This window comes from Chelonus insularis, unplaced genomic scaffold, assembly GCF_013357705.1.
Source record: "Chelonus insularis isolate UGA/USDA-ARS -01 unplaced genomic scaffold, ASM1335770v1 contig_76_pilon, whole genome shotgun sequence".
Classification (NCBI taxonomy): Eukaryota; Metazoa; Arthropoda; class Insecta; order Hymenoptera; family Braconidae; genus Chelonus; species Chelonus insularis.
In genome coordinates, this window is record NW_023276741.1 from 474348 (window position 1) to 492692 (window position 18345).

At 29.5% G+C, this 18345-nt stretch overlaps 5 protein-coding genes across 8 annotated transcripts; 2 read left to right on the forward strand and 3 right to left on the reverse strand.

Moving 5' to 3' along the window:
• Positions 1–83: 83 nt before the first annotated feature.
• On the reverse strand, positions 84–4013 carry LOC118071217 (sorting nexin-29). Its single transcript, XM_035090261.1, has 5 exons — positions 3605–4013; positions 3196–3458; positions 1680–3096; positions 1315–1595; positions 84–1218 (listed from the first exon to the last, which is right to left on the reverse strand). The coding sequence occupies exons 1-5, from the start codon at positions 3605–3607 to the stop codon at positions 1134–1136; spliced, it is 2049 nt and encodes a 682-aa protein (XP_034946152.1). The 5' UTR covers positions 3608–4013; the 3' UTR covers positions 84–1133.
• Positions 4014–4424: 411 nt separating this feature from the next.
• MESR4 (misexpression suppressor of ras 4) lies at positions 4425–11295 on the forward strand. Its single transcript, XM_035090379.1, has 2 exons — positions 4425–4647; positions 4907–11295. The coding sequence occupies exon 2, from the start codon at positions 4936–4938 to the stop codon at positions 10270–10272; it is 5337 nt and encodes a 1778-aa protein (XP_034946270.1). The 5' UTR covers positions 4425–4647; positions 4907–4935; the 3' UTR covers positions 10273–11295.
• Positions 11125–13818, reverse strand: Trxr1 (Thioredoxin reductase 1). 3 transcript variants are annotated; one of them, XM_035090382.1, is made up of 3 exons: positions 13650–13818; positions 11923–12905; positions 11125–11847 (listed from the first exon to the last, which is right to left on the reverse strand). In XM_035090382.1, exons 1-3 carry the CDS (start codon positions 13660–13662, stop codon positions 11359–11361), a joined length of 1485 nt encoding a protein of 494 aa, XP_034946273.1. In that variant the 5' UTR covers positions 13663–13818; the 3' UTR covers positions 11125–11358. The 3 variants fall into 3 exon arrangements, with proteins under 3 accessions (XP_034946273.1, XP_034946272.1, XP_034946271.1); XM_035090381.1 differs by lacking the exon at positions 13650–13818 and adding an exon at positions 13060–13168; XM_035090380.1 differs by lacking the exon at positions 13650–13818 and adding an exon at positions 13030–13168.
• Positions 13356–15246, forward strand: sni (SDR family oxidoreductase sniffer). The gene is made up of 4 exons (XM_035090383.1): positions 13356–13517; positions 14199–14250; positions 14548–14738; positions 14812–15246. Exons 1-4 carry the CDS (start codon positions 13392–13394, stop codon positions 15181–15183), a joined length of 741 nt encoding a protein of 246 aa, XP_034946274.1. The 5' UTR covers positions 13356–13391; the 3' UTR covers positions 15184–15246.
• A 581-nt stretch (positions 15247–15827) lies between these two features.
• BCL7-like (chromatin remodeling complex subunit BCL7B-like protein) lies at positions 15828–17542 on the reverse strand. Of its 2 annotated transcripts, XM_035090279.1 has the most exons (5): positions 16754–17542; positions 16583–16658; positions 16342–16447; positions 16135–16262; positions 15828–16058 (listed from the first exon to the last, which is right to left on the reverse strand). In XM_035090279.1, exons 1-4 carry the CDS (start codon positions 16843–16845, stop codon positions 16144–16146), a joined length of 393 nt encoding a protein of 130 aa, XP_034946170.1. In that variant the 5' UTR covers positions 16846–17542; the 3' UTR covers positions 15828–16058; positions 16135–16143. The 2 variants fall into 2 exon arrangements, with proteins under 2 accessions (XP_034946170.1, XP_034946169.1); XM_035090278.1 differs by lacking the exon at positions 15828–16058 and having other exon boundaries at positions 16067–16262; positions 16754–17541.
• Positions 17543–18345: the final 803 nt, after the last annotated feature.

Here is an 18345-nt window from a genome sequence, read left to right on the forward strand (position 1 = left end):
CGATCCACCTTATGAATAAATATAAGTTTCTTTTTTAAACGTATACTTATACAAAATAATATACAGTTGACTTATTACTTGAAATGGTTCATGAATGATAACATGAAAGAAAACAATTATTAACACACCTTGGTAATTAATACTATTAATTATCGCAATATGGAAAGGAATAGTTGTTACAATTTTCAATACAACTGTGGTTAATTTGTTTTAATTTTATTTACTTAATATATCTTTTTACATTTATGAATAAATAAAAAAAATAATTTTTACTATTATTTAAGGTCAATTTGTTAATGTTTTTTTAGCTTTAGGATTAAATACTGATCTCACATAATTTCTTCCCGCTTTATTTTGGTTTATTCTTTCTACAATAATTTGAAAACAAAAAAAAAATAATAATGTAATACATAAATAATGAAAAAAGAAATAAACAACTCATCTGCGTAAATGGCTAGACGTATCGTTTTTATAAAAAAATAATTCCTTGTATTATTTATCAGCCTAAAGTTGTATGTACTTGTTCCAATAATAATATGCACTTTTATTTTTATCATAAAGTATAAGTATGAAAGAAGTGTACCTTTTTATATTACTGTTAAGTCGCCTTACATAAATAAAATTTTTTAAAATTTATCAACATCACATTCACTTGGACGTTTTTCATTTCCTTATTTTTACTTACTTTCTAATTAATATCATAAGAAAGTATATTACTATTTACATTAAAAATAGTGCCAATTAACACATCAATTAATGAATCTTTATATATGAAAGGCCAGCCTTTAATAATTATTATTAACATATATGAATTTTTTTATGCTAACATTCATGCATAGAGTCAATTTTTATCAACCGATTATAATAAATATTAAGAAATAATACTGTACAAATTACATTAACAATCATGATATAAAGTACAGCAAATTTCTGTAATACATTAGTAACAATTTTTATATTGAATCATTACATTTGTATCTAATAACAAAAATTAATTAGTGTATCTCATTGAAAACTTATAGCTTTTCAAAATAAAATATTATTCAAATTAAAATTTGTTAATTTAAAAAATTTCATTTTATAAATTAAATTTCAATTCGTTTATATACATTTAACAGCAATAATATTTTGAGTTATAAACCCATGTACTGCGGTGAAGATGATAAATTATTTCTTCCTGAACTTTTCCTTTTAGCTGTTTCATTATTTACATAATCACTAAAACATTTAAGATATTTTAATTAATTTTCATATAGAAGTTAAAGACTATTATGTAGGCATAATTTAAATTTTTCTAAAAAAAATTAATCTTACCCAAAAAATGGTATAAGAGATATTAATGTATGCTTAGTTGGTCGCAAAGTAAATGCAGGAGAACAATGTGCTAATCTACCAACGATTCTTCTCAACCACTGTTGAAGTTTTTGCCTTCGTTCTTCAACAAATTTAGCATCTTTATTTCCTATAGTTTTTTTCGGAGGAAATTCAAAAGTTGTAACAATAGTATCATGTTTCTTTAATTCTCTATAGAGAGCGTAAAATTGAGCATAACGACGGTAAATATTCCATTCAACATCTCTAATGCGAATGTATATCTACAACAATTATTTTATATTGTTAATATCAACAAAATCATGTTTAAAAATTAATTTTTATACTATATTAAATTGGATAAATACCTGATAAACATGATGAATATCTGATAATTGTCCAGTGAGAAACGCCGATGGAATCCAGATGTGAATAAGACAAGGTGGTTCAGCAGGCATATCTTCTTCATTCAAAGGTCCTCGTAAACATTCTAATTCTGTTTGCAGTCTTTTAACTAATATATCACGATTGGTTAATTGCATAGTTAATCTGGCATTGAATTCCATGAGCTCTGCATGCATTTCAGCTACTTGAACTAGTTTTTCTTGGTACTGTTGAGCTTCATTATGATAATCTCTCGATTGTTCTTCTTCTGAAACCATAGCATTATCTGAATCTCTTTTTAACATCTGTACAGCAGTGACATATTTCCGTAATTGCTGTCTTAGTAACTCATTTTCTCTGTTCAATGCCTGCAATTGAACCTCATGGCGCTCTAAATAATTTTGATGCTGTCTTTGGAATCGTGCTAATTGTAATCTACTAGTAACAGCATCTTCTTTAGCTTGTTCTAGAACTTCACTCATTGCTAAAAGTCGAACTCGAAGAGCATTAATGTCTAATTGATCAGCATCTATATGAGAATCTAAACCAGCTAAAGGTTCTGTAGCTTCAATAGCATTCTCTGTAATTTCAGATTCATCATCTATATAATTAGGAAGAGTTACCAGCATATCATTAAGTGTTTGATCTAGTGGAGACACTGGAACTAACCCTCCGATATTCCCAACATCAGTTAACGGAGTTAAAACTCTTTCTTCCTCTAAAGAATCACTTCTTTCAAAATTATTAGATTGAACATCTGAAGTTACATCATTAGAATCCCGGGCTTCTAAAATATTTAGCGATGTGGGTTCAAATGGAGATATAGAATCTTTATTGATAATTGTGGAAGGAGAATTTGAACAAGTAGGTGGAGCACTCATTGATGCTGTCGTTTTATTATCTAATATTTTATCATCTTCTTCATCATTATCAAAAGATATTATTTGAGCTGGAACTTTCTTCCTTTTTTCACGTATTACATTTGATTCTAATCCTGAAGAAATAATTGGTTCTGATTGTGAAGCTAAAAACTTCCCAACTTCTCTGTTTTCAGATCGATCATCCAATTCTTCATTATCAATCCTAATTGCAAATACAATTGTTCCAAGTCCTGCAGCAATATTAGGAAGCACTGAACTCTTTTCTTGATCCATCAAAAAAGCCCAATCTTCATAAAAAACTATTAAGGTACTAATATTAATAATCGCATGCAGATGACGCTCTAAAGATCGTTCATTTAATGCAGCTCTCAACCATGCACGCCCACGTCCATAATCCGTTTGAACATGCCTGAGAACACTGAATCTTTCTTGCTCATGCCATGTACATTGCTCTTTTATACAAGGCCAAAAAGCTGCATCGTTTTTGGTCGTTACTCCAGAAACTAAATCCGATACGTGTCTATATAATAATAATAATAATAATAATAATAATAATATTGAAGTTACATTGAACGATTAACAGTTGGTAATTACAATTTGTTAAATGATTATTACCTACCTTAATGCCGAATTAAATTTATCAATCGGTTTAGATCGTAATCCATGACAAAATATTGATTCAAAAGCATGACAGAGTTTTGAGACACATTGATCACTTTCAGTGGCTAATTCCATTCGACCTCCAAATCTTACATGACATAATTTAGCTGCCGCTAAAAGATTTTCTTGAAGTTTTGCCCTATCATTTGCATGATTAGGTTCATTATTAGATTCTGTTGTAATTTGAGTTCCTGTTACTATTGCTGACATCATACGAAACGCCTATAAAAATCAAGAAATAATCCAAGCATTAAATAATGTTCAATTATCAATCATGACGAGATTGAAAAAATAATGTTAAGCATTTTCTGAGAACACTATAAAGTAAAGGAAACAAATTATGATAAAAATTACGTGCATTATCTTACCATGAATAGAGTGAATTCTTAGTAATGAAACTAGCACTTTATGAATAATAAGAGCTGAAGCATTTTTATTGTTTTATTTAAAAATTTTGTTTAATTAAGACTATAGATATTAGAAACTAATGCATAACAACACTGCGTAGAACAACAGCACGAATATCATTAATTTTTTTATAGTTTTTTAAACATATTAAATTATTTTATGATTAATATTTAATAATTGAATAACGTATCTTTTATAAAATTTAACTTAATAGTTCATAATACAGCTAAATTATCATCATGCGAAATTATGGGGGGTGGGCGGATTTATTTGTCTCAAATTCTTTCTTTCGTTATTGCTTTTATGAATGAAAAAAATGTTCGCGTCATTTTTTTGTTATGAAGAAATATAACCTTTGTTTCATCATTATAGATGGCGTTTAACATATTAAAGGTTTTATCGATCTAAAGTGTATTGAAATTTTTATGTATGTATATTTAATATATGTACATACACTATAGATGTTTATTATCAGAGAGAGTTTTTTCAATTTATCATCTAAAGATTTTAATAGTCGAAAGTAAATTAGAAAAAAATTTTCGAAAATAATTTAATACCTTTCTGATTAAATAATTGAATTTATTATGAATGTTAAAAAAATATTGAAGAAATACATACAGAGATTACTGGCTATAAAAATCAGTTAAAATTAATCATCAAGAGATGGCGTAATTTTTATATTCTTTACATTATCAATTTATAAAATAGAGAGTCAAAACTGTGTTTTTTTTTAATTTTTAGTTTAAACTATTGCTACTTATTCGCTTACTCTGTGAATCTTTAGTGGTCCCTAGTTTTCGATCTCGTTTGTCATACCGTGGGGATATGACGCCATTTTACTAACCTTTTCGGCGCGGGTTGCATCGAAACAGTCTGAGAAACTTGGAGTGCACTTTTGATAAATTGGAGGATTGCCGGAAATAAATTATTTAGTTTCACAGTGATAATAAAAATTATTGTCGTTATTCGTAGAATATTGTTTCGTGATCATTTATTATTCGAGGTATGTGTTATAATGCTTGTGTTGTATCATTTAGAGTGCGTGATTCTAAGCTCCTCCGGGTGCTTTCTTGTTCAATGATTTTATGAAATTTTTATAATAATTTTTCAATCATTTAATTTATAATTAATTATATCCATAATTTAATTTTTCAAAATTACTTTTGCTTTATAATCATCATTCAGTTTCCGTGAAATGTGGTAGATCTTTATTGAAAAAAAGTAAACGATTGTAAAATAGTAATTGAGTGATGCTATTACAGATAAAGCCATCGTCGCTATCGGAACTATTATGGAAGATGAGGATGGAGAAGGTTCGAACATTAATTCCTGGTCTATTCCTGACCAATCGCCATACAAAGATAGTTCATATATTGGTGAGACATTGAAAAAAGCAACCAATATGAACGACTATATCGACGGTATCGAAGAAAATAAACAAGAAACATCGGAAGACAGACTATCTAATTTAAAGGTTATATTTAAAGGTTTTAAAAAACGAATTCTTGCCCAGACACAAGAAAATCAAATGCCTGAGCAAATTATGCAGGAATCATATCCAATGACGACATTAAAAGCTTCTAAAGATAAAAGTATTGAAGGAAAACGTGGTAAAATAACTGAATATGCACAGTATCTTGGATTACAACCTGCTGGCAAGTATAAGTGCCCAACGTGCCATCCAACAGTGTCATTTCGGTCGCCATCAATGTTGAAACAACATCAGTGTGTTTGTTTAGGTGCAGCTAACCCTAATTCTAATACACCACCAGGGCCTTCTGATCAAAATTCAACTAATATATCTTCTCCTAATACGAATAATTTCCATATTACAAGAAAAGTTTACCTTTGTTCAGCTTGTGGAACGTATTTTGAAAATTGGAATCTCTTTTTACATATGAGAGAAATTCATAAACGTCACATTTGTCTTTTTTGTCTTGGAATGTTTGGCCAAGCTGAAAGATTGTCTTATCATCTCTCAAAAAAACACAGTGTTCCAGAAACATGTTATACTTCAATAGAAGATTTTTATACAGTTTTCAAAGACTCTTGTTATCTTATTTGTTGCACGTGTGAAAAAGTTTTCTCAGAGACTGATAATTTCTCCAATCATAATTGTAATTCACCAAATACACGAACATCTGAAATTTGTTCAGTATGTAGACAAACTGGAACACATTTGTCATCATGTAGTTTAAATTCATCATTAGAGCAACAAAATACAATTGAAAGGATACATACTAGTGATTCTGAAAGAACTTTACTTCCAAATCCAGCAAATGCTGTTGCGAAAAAATTACTCAATGCCGGAAAAGCTAAACTTAAGCATAATGAAAAAATACTTTTATCATCGTATCAAAGAAAATTTTCTAATTTATATGAAAGAAAAGCACATTTCAAAATTAGTCATCCTTCAGTTGATAGAGATGATGAAATAGAGTCAAGAAGGCGATCTTCAAAGGATAAAATTACAGAAAATGTAATACAAACATCTAAATATGGAGTTAAAGTCGAAGAAAGTAGACTAATACTTTCAGAAAATCTTAAAGATCGACAAAGTGTAAAATCACCACTTTCTGAAAAACCGTACTGTAAATATTCAGAAACATTTAAAGAAACATCGAAATCTAGTAATTTTTGGAATTATCATGATGATAATAAAAATAGAGAAGATGATCGATTAAATAATTTAGATGACAGTCTAGAAGAAGGTGAACAAGGAGAATTGATTCTTGATGACGGAAAAGAAGATTCTTCAGGAAACTCACCTCCAACTAGTCCGATTTGTATTGAAAGTCCTATTCATAAATCACCGTCTAATATATCAGAGTTAATTGAAGAAAAAGAAATTACTTCGCCTGCCGAAGAATCTCCATCTCATTCTGTTACTAGAGTAAATTCAAATAATTCTAGGAGCCTAGTAATTAAAATTTGTGCAAATAAAAATTCACAATTTTCTGTACAGACTCCTAATGCTAATGGAACTTACACGAATAATGAAGTTAATGATGACGAAGATGAAGATATTGAGTCTAATGAAGAAAATGACAAAACTGGCGATACAGAAGCAGAAAAAGATACTTCAATAAATGATCAAGGAAGTTACTCGGATAGTGGGAGATTAACTGTGGCTATATCTGATTCTAAATCTGAAGAAGAAAAAATAAAAGAAACATCTATAAATGTTGATAAGCCTGTAGGAACGAAAAAAATTGATGAAAATACGATAGAACCGGCAAATATAGAAAAAACTGAAGTTCTAGCAACAACAGAACCAGTAATAAATCTTGGTGAACTTGCAGACATAAATGCATTTTCCGATTCTGTTGTAGATGTAAAAAATAATCTACCAGAAACTTCAATTTATGACCTTAAAGAAACAGAAAAAAAATTGGAAGTAATACAAGCAGATTCTGATGGAATTATTTTAGCAACTAATGATGTATCTAGTATAGATTTGAATGTAGCAGGTACTTTAGACAGTATGGAAATTGATGATATTTTAAAGAGATGTATCGAAGCTGCAAGTCCAACATGTGTATATTGTAATCACGCAAGACACATAGCAGTACATGGAAAACAGCTTGCTTTACATATGTTAGCGGAACATCGATTTCAACCTCAACATCCAGCAATTATAATTCAACAAGAACAATTCATTTCAAGAGTAAAAAAGTCTTTAGATGAGCTGGAATCTCAATACTTCAATTTAGATAGCTATGACACTATCCGTGGAACTTACGATGTACCTACGGTGAGGACGTATGAGTGTTATCTTTGTCGAATTTATTATACCGTTTACAAAGAACTTTATCTTCACAACAGAAAGATGCATCAGAAGACAATTCTTATTTGCATAATGTGTAAATCAACCTTTTATAATCACAGTGAGCTTCTATGTCATCTTTGTCCTGGAGTTTATGCGTCTAATGTTAATATTCGATATCGTTGCTGTATGTGTACAATAGAAAGTCTTCCATCAGCATTTAGATTAATGGTTCATTTAAGAAAACGACATCATGCTTGTGATGTGTGTTTGGAATCAACAGGGAATCAACAAAAACTTTCAAACCATGTTTGGAAACACAAACTTCATCATCTTTGTTACAGATGTGGAATTGCATATAGAAATAAGCCTGATATTACTAAACATCTCTTTTGGAAGCATGGAACGGAGAGTGTTCTTTGTAAAAAATGTCTACAGAAGAAATGGCCACATGTTTATCATTTTTGTATACCTCCAAATTCATTTGTTTGCGAAGAATGTGGATCAACATTTTCACGAGCTGTTGCATTAAAAGTACATAAAAGATTACATTCTGGAGATCTTCCTTATGGATGTGCAGAATGTTCAGAAAGATTTATATCTAAAAAATTAGCTATTAAACATGAAGAAAGCCATAAACCACAGGCAGAAATTCCTCTAGAAATTCCAGAAAATTTGCAAGAATTATCAGTTAATATTGAATCCAATACAGTTACTGAAGTAAGCGAAACTATTGAAACAGATATTTTAAATGATCTAAATGTTTCCAAAGAACCGATTAAAAAGGTTGTAGACGTTTACGATTTACCTCCTTTAAATTTATCTTCAGATAGTGATTCCGATACTGAAGAAGAAGTACAGAAAAGAAAGAAAGAAAATGAAGGAAAACCAAAAGACGGGAGTGAAATAAAAGATAATGATGAAAAAAATGATGGTATTGAAGAGAATTCTGAAGAAATTGTTGAAGAAACTGTAGTATCTGAATTTAATGATAATACACGCGAAAATGATGAAGATAATGATGAACAGAAAAAAGAAGAAGTTGTAATCATGAACGGAATCTGGAATAATTTTAAATCTTATAAGGCAAGTTTAGAGTCTAAAGAATCTTTTGAAAAGATTGAAGAAAACTCAATAGCAAAAGAAGAACTTTTAAAACTTATCATAGCTGAGCATGATTATTGTGTCATTTATACAAATGACTTGAAAGAAAAAGAAACACCTGCAGAATCACAAAATATTGAAACAAAAGAAACTGAAAGTTCTACATTAATTAATTCTACAAATAACAGTGAAAATGATACTAAAAAGAGAATGAAATCCGCAAAAAAAAAGAAACAACAAAATGATGGCATCGGCAGTTCATCTTCAAGTGATTCTTCTAGTGATAGTGATTCAAGTAGTTGCTCCTGTGGTACTAATTGCAGTTGTAGTAGTTCATCTTCAGAAAGTTCCTCATCTTCAAGTAGTAGTTCAGATTCTGATAGTTCGATGTCCGAAAATTCACCAAAAAAACAATCAATTACAAAAAAAAATAGAAAAAAAGAACGAGATGCTAAAAAAAACAAAAATAAAGACGGAACATCCGTTTTTCAAGATGATGTTCAAACTGAAAATGAAGTAAGATCAAATGAAGAAGCACTTACTGAGTCTACTATTTGTGTCAATGAAGAAGTTGAAAAAACTGTTTCTGTTAATATATCTCTTAAAGAGTCTGATTTAGAAACGACAGAAACAGAAACTGATGAGGATTTTTATGATGAATATCCTCAACAGCATGCTAACAAACTTTTAGCAGAAAAAAGAAATCAATTGATGTTGTTAGCCGTTGTAGATCCGCCTATAGATGATTCAAATTTTAAATCTGCTTCAGATGATACTAAAAATGGAATTATAGAGGCTTCTAATCTTGAAACTAATTCTCTAGCAACATCAACACCTTCATTGCCTTCTAAACAGATTAATAAGCGTAAAGTTAGAACTAAAAGACGAAAGAAAGGTGATGAAGGCAGAGGAAGAGGAAGAGGACGGCCTCCTGGATCTACAAATAAACAACAACAGGCTACTGAGTCAATTAAATTAAACATTCCAAAGTTTTTATATCAAAATAAACCAACTTATACATCATCTCCCAATATCAATACTGCTCAAGTTAATGACAAAGTTTATTCTGCTAATTATCAAGTTACTCAGTCAAATTCTAGTGCAATTAATCAATCGATGAGCTCCACATTACTTGGAAATGAAAATAAAAGTATAAATAATACTAATGAAAGTAAAAGATCTTCAAAAAGAAAACGAATACCAAAAAAATTTTATGGGGATTCAAGTGATGAAGAACAACGGCAGTCTCACCATGTGACTCAGAAGTGGAGAAAAGTTGAGAACCAAATTCCAGTTATCCCTTATGTTCCAAATATTACAATAAAACAGAATTTCGGACCACCACCATCTCCTATGATTCAACCTAAAATTGATTCTCCGCCGTCGAGTATTCCTGAATCAGCTTTAGCGCCTGCACCTTCTGTAACAGACTCTGAAGAACCAGTAGATTCTAGTAGTGATTCCAATGTATCTGAAAGTGAACAAGTAATGAATTCAACTCAATCAAATTTTCCAGAGAATTATTCTGCACCATCAGGTCCATCAGGTCCATCAGCTCGATCAACAAACCTCTATTGTTTTTGTCAGTGTCCATATGATGAAGTATCAGAAATGATTGCATGCGATGGTGAAAATTGCCAAATCGAATGGTTTCACTTTGAATGTGTTGGAATTATGGTACCACCGAAAGGTAAATGGTACTGCCCTAATTGTAGAATTAAAGATTCCAGTTTACCGGAGAATGAATGCTATGAATAATGTTCTCCATCAATAAGTAATGAATTTTAATGAAATCTATATGACTAAAGACAATTCAAGATGTTTCTTTTTTATTTAGACATGACTTGTGTCTTAAAATATTGTTCATGAGTTCAGGATTATTATATTTGCATCATTTTGATTAGTGCAAGAAAAAGTATAATAATGAACAACAAATAAAACGTACTGATATGCACAGTGATTATATGTTTTAATAAAAATAAATTCTTTCAGTATAAGTAAAAATGTTTGTAAATATGTGTAAATATTAATGATTTAAATAGAGTTTATTATTCGACGATAATGAGTAAGTTTTGTCTCGTGTAAAAAAATTAAAATAGAAAAAAGATAATCCTTTTTCTTTCATTTTCTTACTCATTACATTAATTCATAAAAATGTCAAAAAATATTCAATTGTTTTAATTTAAATAACTAAATGAATATTTATTACTTTCACACCTTCCCACACTGCTGGCAGTGTTTATGCCTTCTTCAAAATTAATCCTCTCTATTTGATGCTTTTTTTTATCTATTTTAATGTACATATATATATATATATATATATTCTATCTATATAATTAGTAAACTTTTTTGTGGTAATAGTTAAAATAGCTAAACAATGAAAGTTGTAAAAAAACTGCTACAAAATATAATTGATGATTGTTTTACCTTTAAGCTGATATGATTTTTAAAAGATACATCAATAGTAAGATGTCTGTAAAAGATCTTGTATAATACTAATATTACGAGAAATTTAAACAAAAAATAAGCATAAAAAATAATATAACTAACTTGACGTAAAAGCAAATACCCTTAAGTCTATTTTTTTAATAAATTACTCTCACAATGACATCCATTTTATCAATTCTTTTTATTAATATTCATAATAATAGTTGTTAACAAAAATGTAAGGCCAACTTTTTGTTCATCGTATTTTTAATTATTTCTTGAAGTTGAATATAAAAATAATACAAGTATATCTTCTGTATTGAAGATACAAATTAATAAACAGCCTAAATTATCTTTTCAGAGACTTATTCTATTAAAAAGTAACCTTGAACAATTTTTTCAATCATTTCATATATTCTAACTGCAACAACTTTGAGGAGTTGGATCTACTCCTGATCTTTTTGTAATAAATATTCGAGTAAACTCTTCGGCAGTAGTAGGATGAATTCCAACAGTAGATTTCAAAGCTGGAAATGTTAGTTTACATTTCATAGCGGCAGAAAATCCCTGAATTACTTCACCAGCATGAGGGCCAATAAAATGCATTCCAAGCACTCGTTGTTCTGTATTTCTCATACTGATCACTTTTACATAACAATGAGACATATTTTTTTGAGGAATAAAGAATTCTGTAGGTTTATAGAATGCATGATAAATTTCAATGTTGTCTTCTCCGTACATTGCAATTGCTTGTTCTTCACTCAAACCAACACACCCATACTCTAATGGGCTAAATACAGTTGTAGCTACATTAGTGTAATCCATTTTTTCTGTTGAATTTCCAAAAAGCCTCTTGGCTAAGAGTTTACCAGCATGAATTGCTACTGGAGTCAATTCTGGTCTTTTCTAAAAAAAAAACAAATCGATTGGCTTAATATTATATTCACAAATTCATTGATTTAATAATAAAATTAAACTTACATGCAGAACATCGCCTACGGCATAAATATTAGGAACGTTAGTTTGTTCATTTTCTGCAGCTATCTTTAATGTTTCAGGAACAACTGTAACACCAGCATTTTCTAATTTTAATTGTTGAGTTAAAGCTTGTCTACCAATAGCAAACAAAACAGTATCATAGATATCTTGATGCATTTTTCCATTTTTATCAATATAATGAACAAGTAATCGGCCATCTTCTTGTTTCTCAATTTTTTTAGGCTTAGCTTGATAAATAAAATGAACTCCACGTTGCTCCATTTCTTCCGCAATTAGATTTGCCATTTGTTGATCAAATCCTCGTAAAACTACTGATCTTACCATAATTGTTGCGTCATACCCAAGACCGTTCAAAAAGCCTGCACATTCTAGACCAATGTATCCAGCTCCAATCACTAAAGTTTTTCCTGGAGCATGTTCAAGACTGAAAATATCATCACTGGTAATACCGTACTCAACGGCACCAGGAATATCTGGATATCTTGGACGACCGCCGACAGCAATTAAAATATTGTCAGCAGTTAAAACTTTCTCTTCGCCATTTTTCATCACTCCCACTACGGTATTAGTATCTTTAAAATACCCTAAGGCATTAAGGTATTCGACTTTCTTGTTTCTGAGTTCCACTCTAGTCACCCAGTTTACTGATTTAATATGATTTTGTACTGCAGTTCTTAAAGTTTCCCAATCATTGATAATGCTTTTTGGTTCAGGTAATTGCCATCCAAAAGCAACTGCTTCATGAATAGCTTCCCCAAGAAGAGCAGCTTGATGCATTAATTTTTTGGGAATACATCCAACATTTACACAGGTACCTCCAAGTCCCCATTTTGTTCCTCTCGGCGATGGAGTAACAAAATCAAGAACGGCTACCTTAGCACCGAGTTCAACAGCTTCTTTGGCAGCCGCTAAACCTCCAGATCCACCGCCAATTACAATTAAATTATATTGATTTTTTGAATCACCTGTGAAAAATAATGTGAGGTTAAGAGTATTACAATTTTAGCTCTTCTGACAAACAAAAACTTTTTTGCCCATTAAAAAAAAAACAAAAGAAGATTGTCAATTATCAAATTTATTGTCACTCACTACAAAACCATGCTGAAAGAATTTTGTTACTTGTATGATTTTGTTTTGTCTGTCGGAATTTGAAAAATACGATGGAGCTAATTCGAAAAGTTTGAAGACGCGAGAAGAGTCTGAACGTCGCCATGATCACTTGCACACACGTTGAAAATTTAAAATGATCATGACGTCACTTTATGACATAGCGAATAAGCTATCTGTGCATTCACGTTTATATAAAAACATGTGCAATATTTACTATTCAATAATTATCCAGCATCAAGCTTATATAAACTTAATTGTGACCTTCAAATAATCAGTTTAGAATTGTATCTCAAAGAATTATAGCGGAAAGCTAACATCAATTATACAGAATTTACGTCAAGATGCGGTCGATTTTGATTACCGGTTGCAATAGAGGACTTGGACTGGGACTAGTTCAACATTTACTTCAACTCCCAAATCCCCCTGAAAAAATTTTCGCGACATGCCGGGATCCTTCAAAGGCTGAGGTAAATTAAAAAATATTTGTTTTTTCTATTTCGTTAGAATATGAAAACATTTCTTTTATGATCATTAGTATTAATTGATGATGTTTTTTATTTATACTCAAATAACGAGATGTAAAAAAATGCTATTCTTACCAACTGGTGCCATTTTGTTGTTTTAGATATATCAAAAAGTTATATGCAATTAAATAAATAATTTTTTAGATAAGTTTAGACTTGAGAAATAAATCAGATACTGATTTACAAGGTAATCAACTCTATTAACCGCAACAAGAAATTGAACTGACGATATCAAACGAGTTACAACATATATCTATATATATATATATATATATACATAAACGTCAAAACTGCCCTCTATATTAGTCATCTTACCTCTTATTCGCACATTGCTAGAAATCACGTGATTCTTTTATTTAATTTTAATGAAATGATTCAATGAAATATTACATCTTTTAGTGAAATTATCATTACTAAGCAAATAACTGTTACAGAAAATGATAATACATTACTTGAATTTTTTTATGATTATAGAAAATTTAACAAAATTTAGCCCTGGTTATAAAAATTTACGTTAATACAATTTCAACAATATTGAATGTTAATAAAATAAAAATATATGTAATCGTGATTATTATACCACAATCATAATACATTAGGTGTATAAATCTTAATTTTTTGCAGAGACTTCGAGAACTTGCTGAAAAATCAAAGAACATTTATATCATCAAAGCTGGTGAGATATTATTTTATCAATCAACTGATAAGAATAATAATGGTATAAATAACCTATACCTTTGTAAATTCTCTATTGAAAATATTTCAAAACATTCATTATATAATCTTACTCATAGATCCATGACTTAGCAAATAATTGATACAACTGAATTTAACCAAGGTTGAAATATGACATTGATACTTTCTAATCGATTTTTTAACTATGCAGTTGTTGCTAAATATAATTTATTTATACTAATCAAATTAATGAAGTAAACAAAATCTAAACTCATTTTTTATGGTTTTTTTTTTATAGATTTGACCAACTTAAATGAGTATGATAGTCTAGTTTATGTAATTAAGGAACATGTCGGAGATGATGGTCTTAATGTATTATTCAACAATGCTGGAATGGCTACAAAATTTACTAGAATTGGGCTAGTTAAAGCTGAACATCTGACAGAATGTTTTTTCGTTAATACCGTCGTTCCTATTATGCTTGTTAAAGTAAAAAAGTCAATTAAAGTTATTATTAAATTTATTAAAATGATTCAAAGTTTTAATTTTGATTTATTATTAGGCATTTTTACCACTGCTGAAGAAAGCTGCTGATAAGAAAAATACTGGCATGGGAGTTGATCGGGCTGCAATTATTAACATGACATCAATTATTGGAAGCATTGCTGAAAATACTATGGGTGGATTTTATCCATATCGATGCAGTAAAACTGCTTTAAATGCTGCTACTAAATCGATAAGTATTGATTTACAAAATGATGGTATTTTGGTAGCTTGTATGCATCCAGGATGGGTGAAGACAGATATGGGAGGTGCTAATGCGCCTCTAGATATTGATACTAGTTGCAGTGATATGGTTAAAACACTCATGAATCTTTCAGAAAAAGATAATGGCTGTTTTCTTCAACATGACGGTACTACTTTACCTTGGTAATTGAAAACTTTTTTCAAAACTCTAAAACTATTTTAAAAATAACTTGAATTTAAAAATAAAAAGTTAACTTTAAAATAAATGTAACGTTTGATTTATAAATATAATTAAATTAAGAAAATTTATGTGTATTTAATGTTTTTTTTTTTGATTACTGACCTAAGATAGAATATATTTAATTTAAAAGTCTTTTTAAGTAATAACAAAATTTTGGCTTCAAATAACTCGAATAGTTGATTTTCATTTTTTACCTTGATATTTTTCAAATATTCTGCATAGATTGGTAGTTGGTAAAATATTGCATTTATTAAAATATAATATTCTCATTATGTATCAAATTATCAAATGTATGCATATTCATAATAACATTCTGCGAACAATTTTAAATTTATGAAAAAGTTTGTTGTTGCTTCTTATGACATTTATGTCCATTTTGATAAAATTTTTATAATCATGAATAATATATTCATGTATACATAGATGTTAGAAAAAAAGTGAAATATGTTATTTTTAGGTAGAAAAATTTTTTTCATATTCATTATTTATTATAAACTGAGTCGCTCGTTACAATTGTGATTTAATGATATTGATAGTGTTTATATACATCTTTTTATTGGGTAATATAATTCTTGTTTTAATTTTCAAAAATATAAGAAAGGTGATATTAAATACTATTTACAAAAATGTTAATACTCGTATTAGTTTGTAAACAAAAGCAACAAATTTTTCAGAAATTCATTAGATTAACGACAAAATTATAAAAGTAGATCCAAGTTTCTCTTAAATATTTCAATGTACTTCACAAATAAAAAGTATTGATTTGTAAATTGTAATAGGAAATATCATCGTGACAATTGAAATTAAGTGATTTTTATAATCTAAAATTAGCATAAATATTTCCAGTTTAGAGATATATATATATATATATATATATATTAAATAAATTAAATTAACCTTAATTATTTAGTCAGCCTTAAGTACTTTCGAAGGAAGTTCACTGTTTTGTGAATTCGAATCTTCAGAAAATGCTAAATGAGTTGAAAAATCAGTTAAACCTTGAGAATCACTGACTGTTGAAAAACCTAAAAGTTTTTATTTTATTTTACTTTTTATTGTTTTAACAGTATTCTTAATTAACACAAAAACGAAAATTTATATTACATGTATTCGAGTCCTCTGTTAAACCAAAATTTGAATTAGTTGAATCAACATTATTCTTTCTAGTTAAACCATTCTCTTTATCAGCTGAAGATTTTGCTTTCTTTTTCTACAAATTTACAAGTAATAATAATACAATTAATGTTATTTGAATAATAAATAAATATCAAACGGAATATTAGCCAATTTTTTAAATTTAATTTTACTCAAAAATTTAACTCATTAATTTTATATAAATTCAAACCTGTTCGAGTGTAGAGATTGGAACCCATTTGTAAATTTTCATTGTAGTTTCTCCTATAGTCACCCACTTTTTTTCCCTATAATGAAATTCGAGAATTACTTTCACAAAAGATTTGAAAAATAATTTAAATACAATAGAGAATAATAACATAAATGAAAAAAAATCATTTACCAATGTCGAACCTTATCTACAACTTGCATAACACGTTTTATATCATCTTTGGCACGGCTTCTCGTTTCTGCACGCACAGAACGCGACATCATGATATGTTATTATATTTATTATAATAAATTTTTATTTGAATATGTTTTTTATAAATAAGCTAATTGAAAAGTGTGATTTATAACCTAATAATATTACAATGTGTAAGTTGATCAAACGACAACAATTTATTTACACTCAGCTTCATTCAGGCTAGGCTGTGGCGACACGAGTGCTACGACCACACCTCTAGTGGCGGGTAAAAAAAACACCTATGATTGTGTTGTAGATAAAAATAAAATTCCCTAAGTTATAATATACACTCGGCGTCATTAAGGCTGGGCTGTAGACAGATTTCCCCCTAGAAAGTTCCTAGCAAATTTTTCTCTACAAATGACGGCGTCAAAAATGGATGAATTTAGTTAATTTAGGACTTAATCGAAAGCTTATTTTATTCTTCACCTCGGAAAACAACAATATAATAACATTAATTACTTCATCATAATTAAAAATGAAGATAAAGATATGCACTCATTTTTCACTAGATTTTAGAGGTGTCATGGCGGATACCGCTGTCATCAGCCGTCAACGAGAAAATGATTTATTTCACAATAACCACTGTACCTATACTGTAAATCGTTGTTTTCTGATGTACATACTATTGTTCAGGATATTTAAAAAAATATTTTATAACAAAAAAACAAATAAATAAAACACAGTTTCGCGAGAAAAATTTCAGGTGATCATTCACAGAATCGTATTTTTTCCATTCTCGACAGGTGGCGTAGCAATGGTCTCTGAAAGGCATGGAATGATTATTGATTTTGACGACAGTGCGTATCAAAATTACTCAGAGCCCTAAGACAAGTAACAAAGAGCGTTATATCTTCTGTCGCAGTCTTACTCATTCCATCTTTCTGCGCATGTGTTGCACATAAAAAAGTATGAGTAGAAGTAAGAAAGGCTCATGTTCGTAGAAAGAGAGAGGCATACGACAATCGGCAGCGAGTTCTGGCACTTCGCCGGCAAGCTCTATCCCCTTCCTTCGTACCCAAGCGAGTAGCTTATAACTTATAAATATAAACAATAGAAGAGTTAATGTATTAACTCTGCACACAGAGCACTAGATTTTTAATTTGCCGAGCCGAGTTCAAACCCCGCTGCAGCCAATTTTTTTTTTCTCTTTTTTTTTAATGATATACAAGCGTTATTTTAGCATGCCAAAATTAGTTTTAAATAAAATTTTTTTTATTAATTACTCTTCCAATTTATAGCGGAAGAGTAAGAAAGTTATTATAAAGTTTGAAAAAACTTGTTTTTATGTCGCTACAAAAGAGGCAACAGTTTTTTAATAATTATAAAACATGAAGAGCACTTACAACAATTTGTGACGAGTTCCAGCACATCGCCGGAAAGCTCGATACCCACACTCCATACCCACGTAAGCAGCTTAAAATGATAAACACGAAGAAATTGAATGAAGATATGCTAGCTCCGTGGTTAGAGTGCCAGTGCTTTATTTTGCCGAGCAGGGTTCAAACCCAGTTACGGAAAGATTTAAA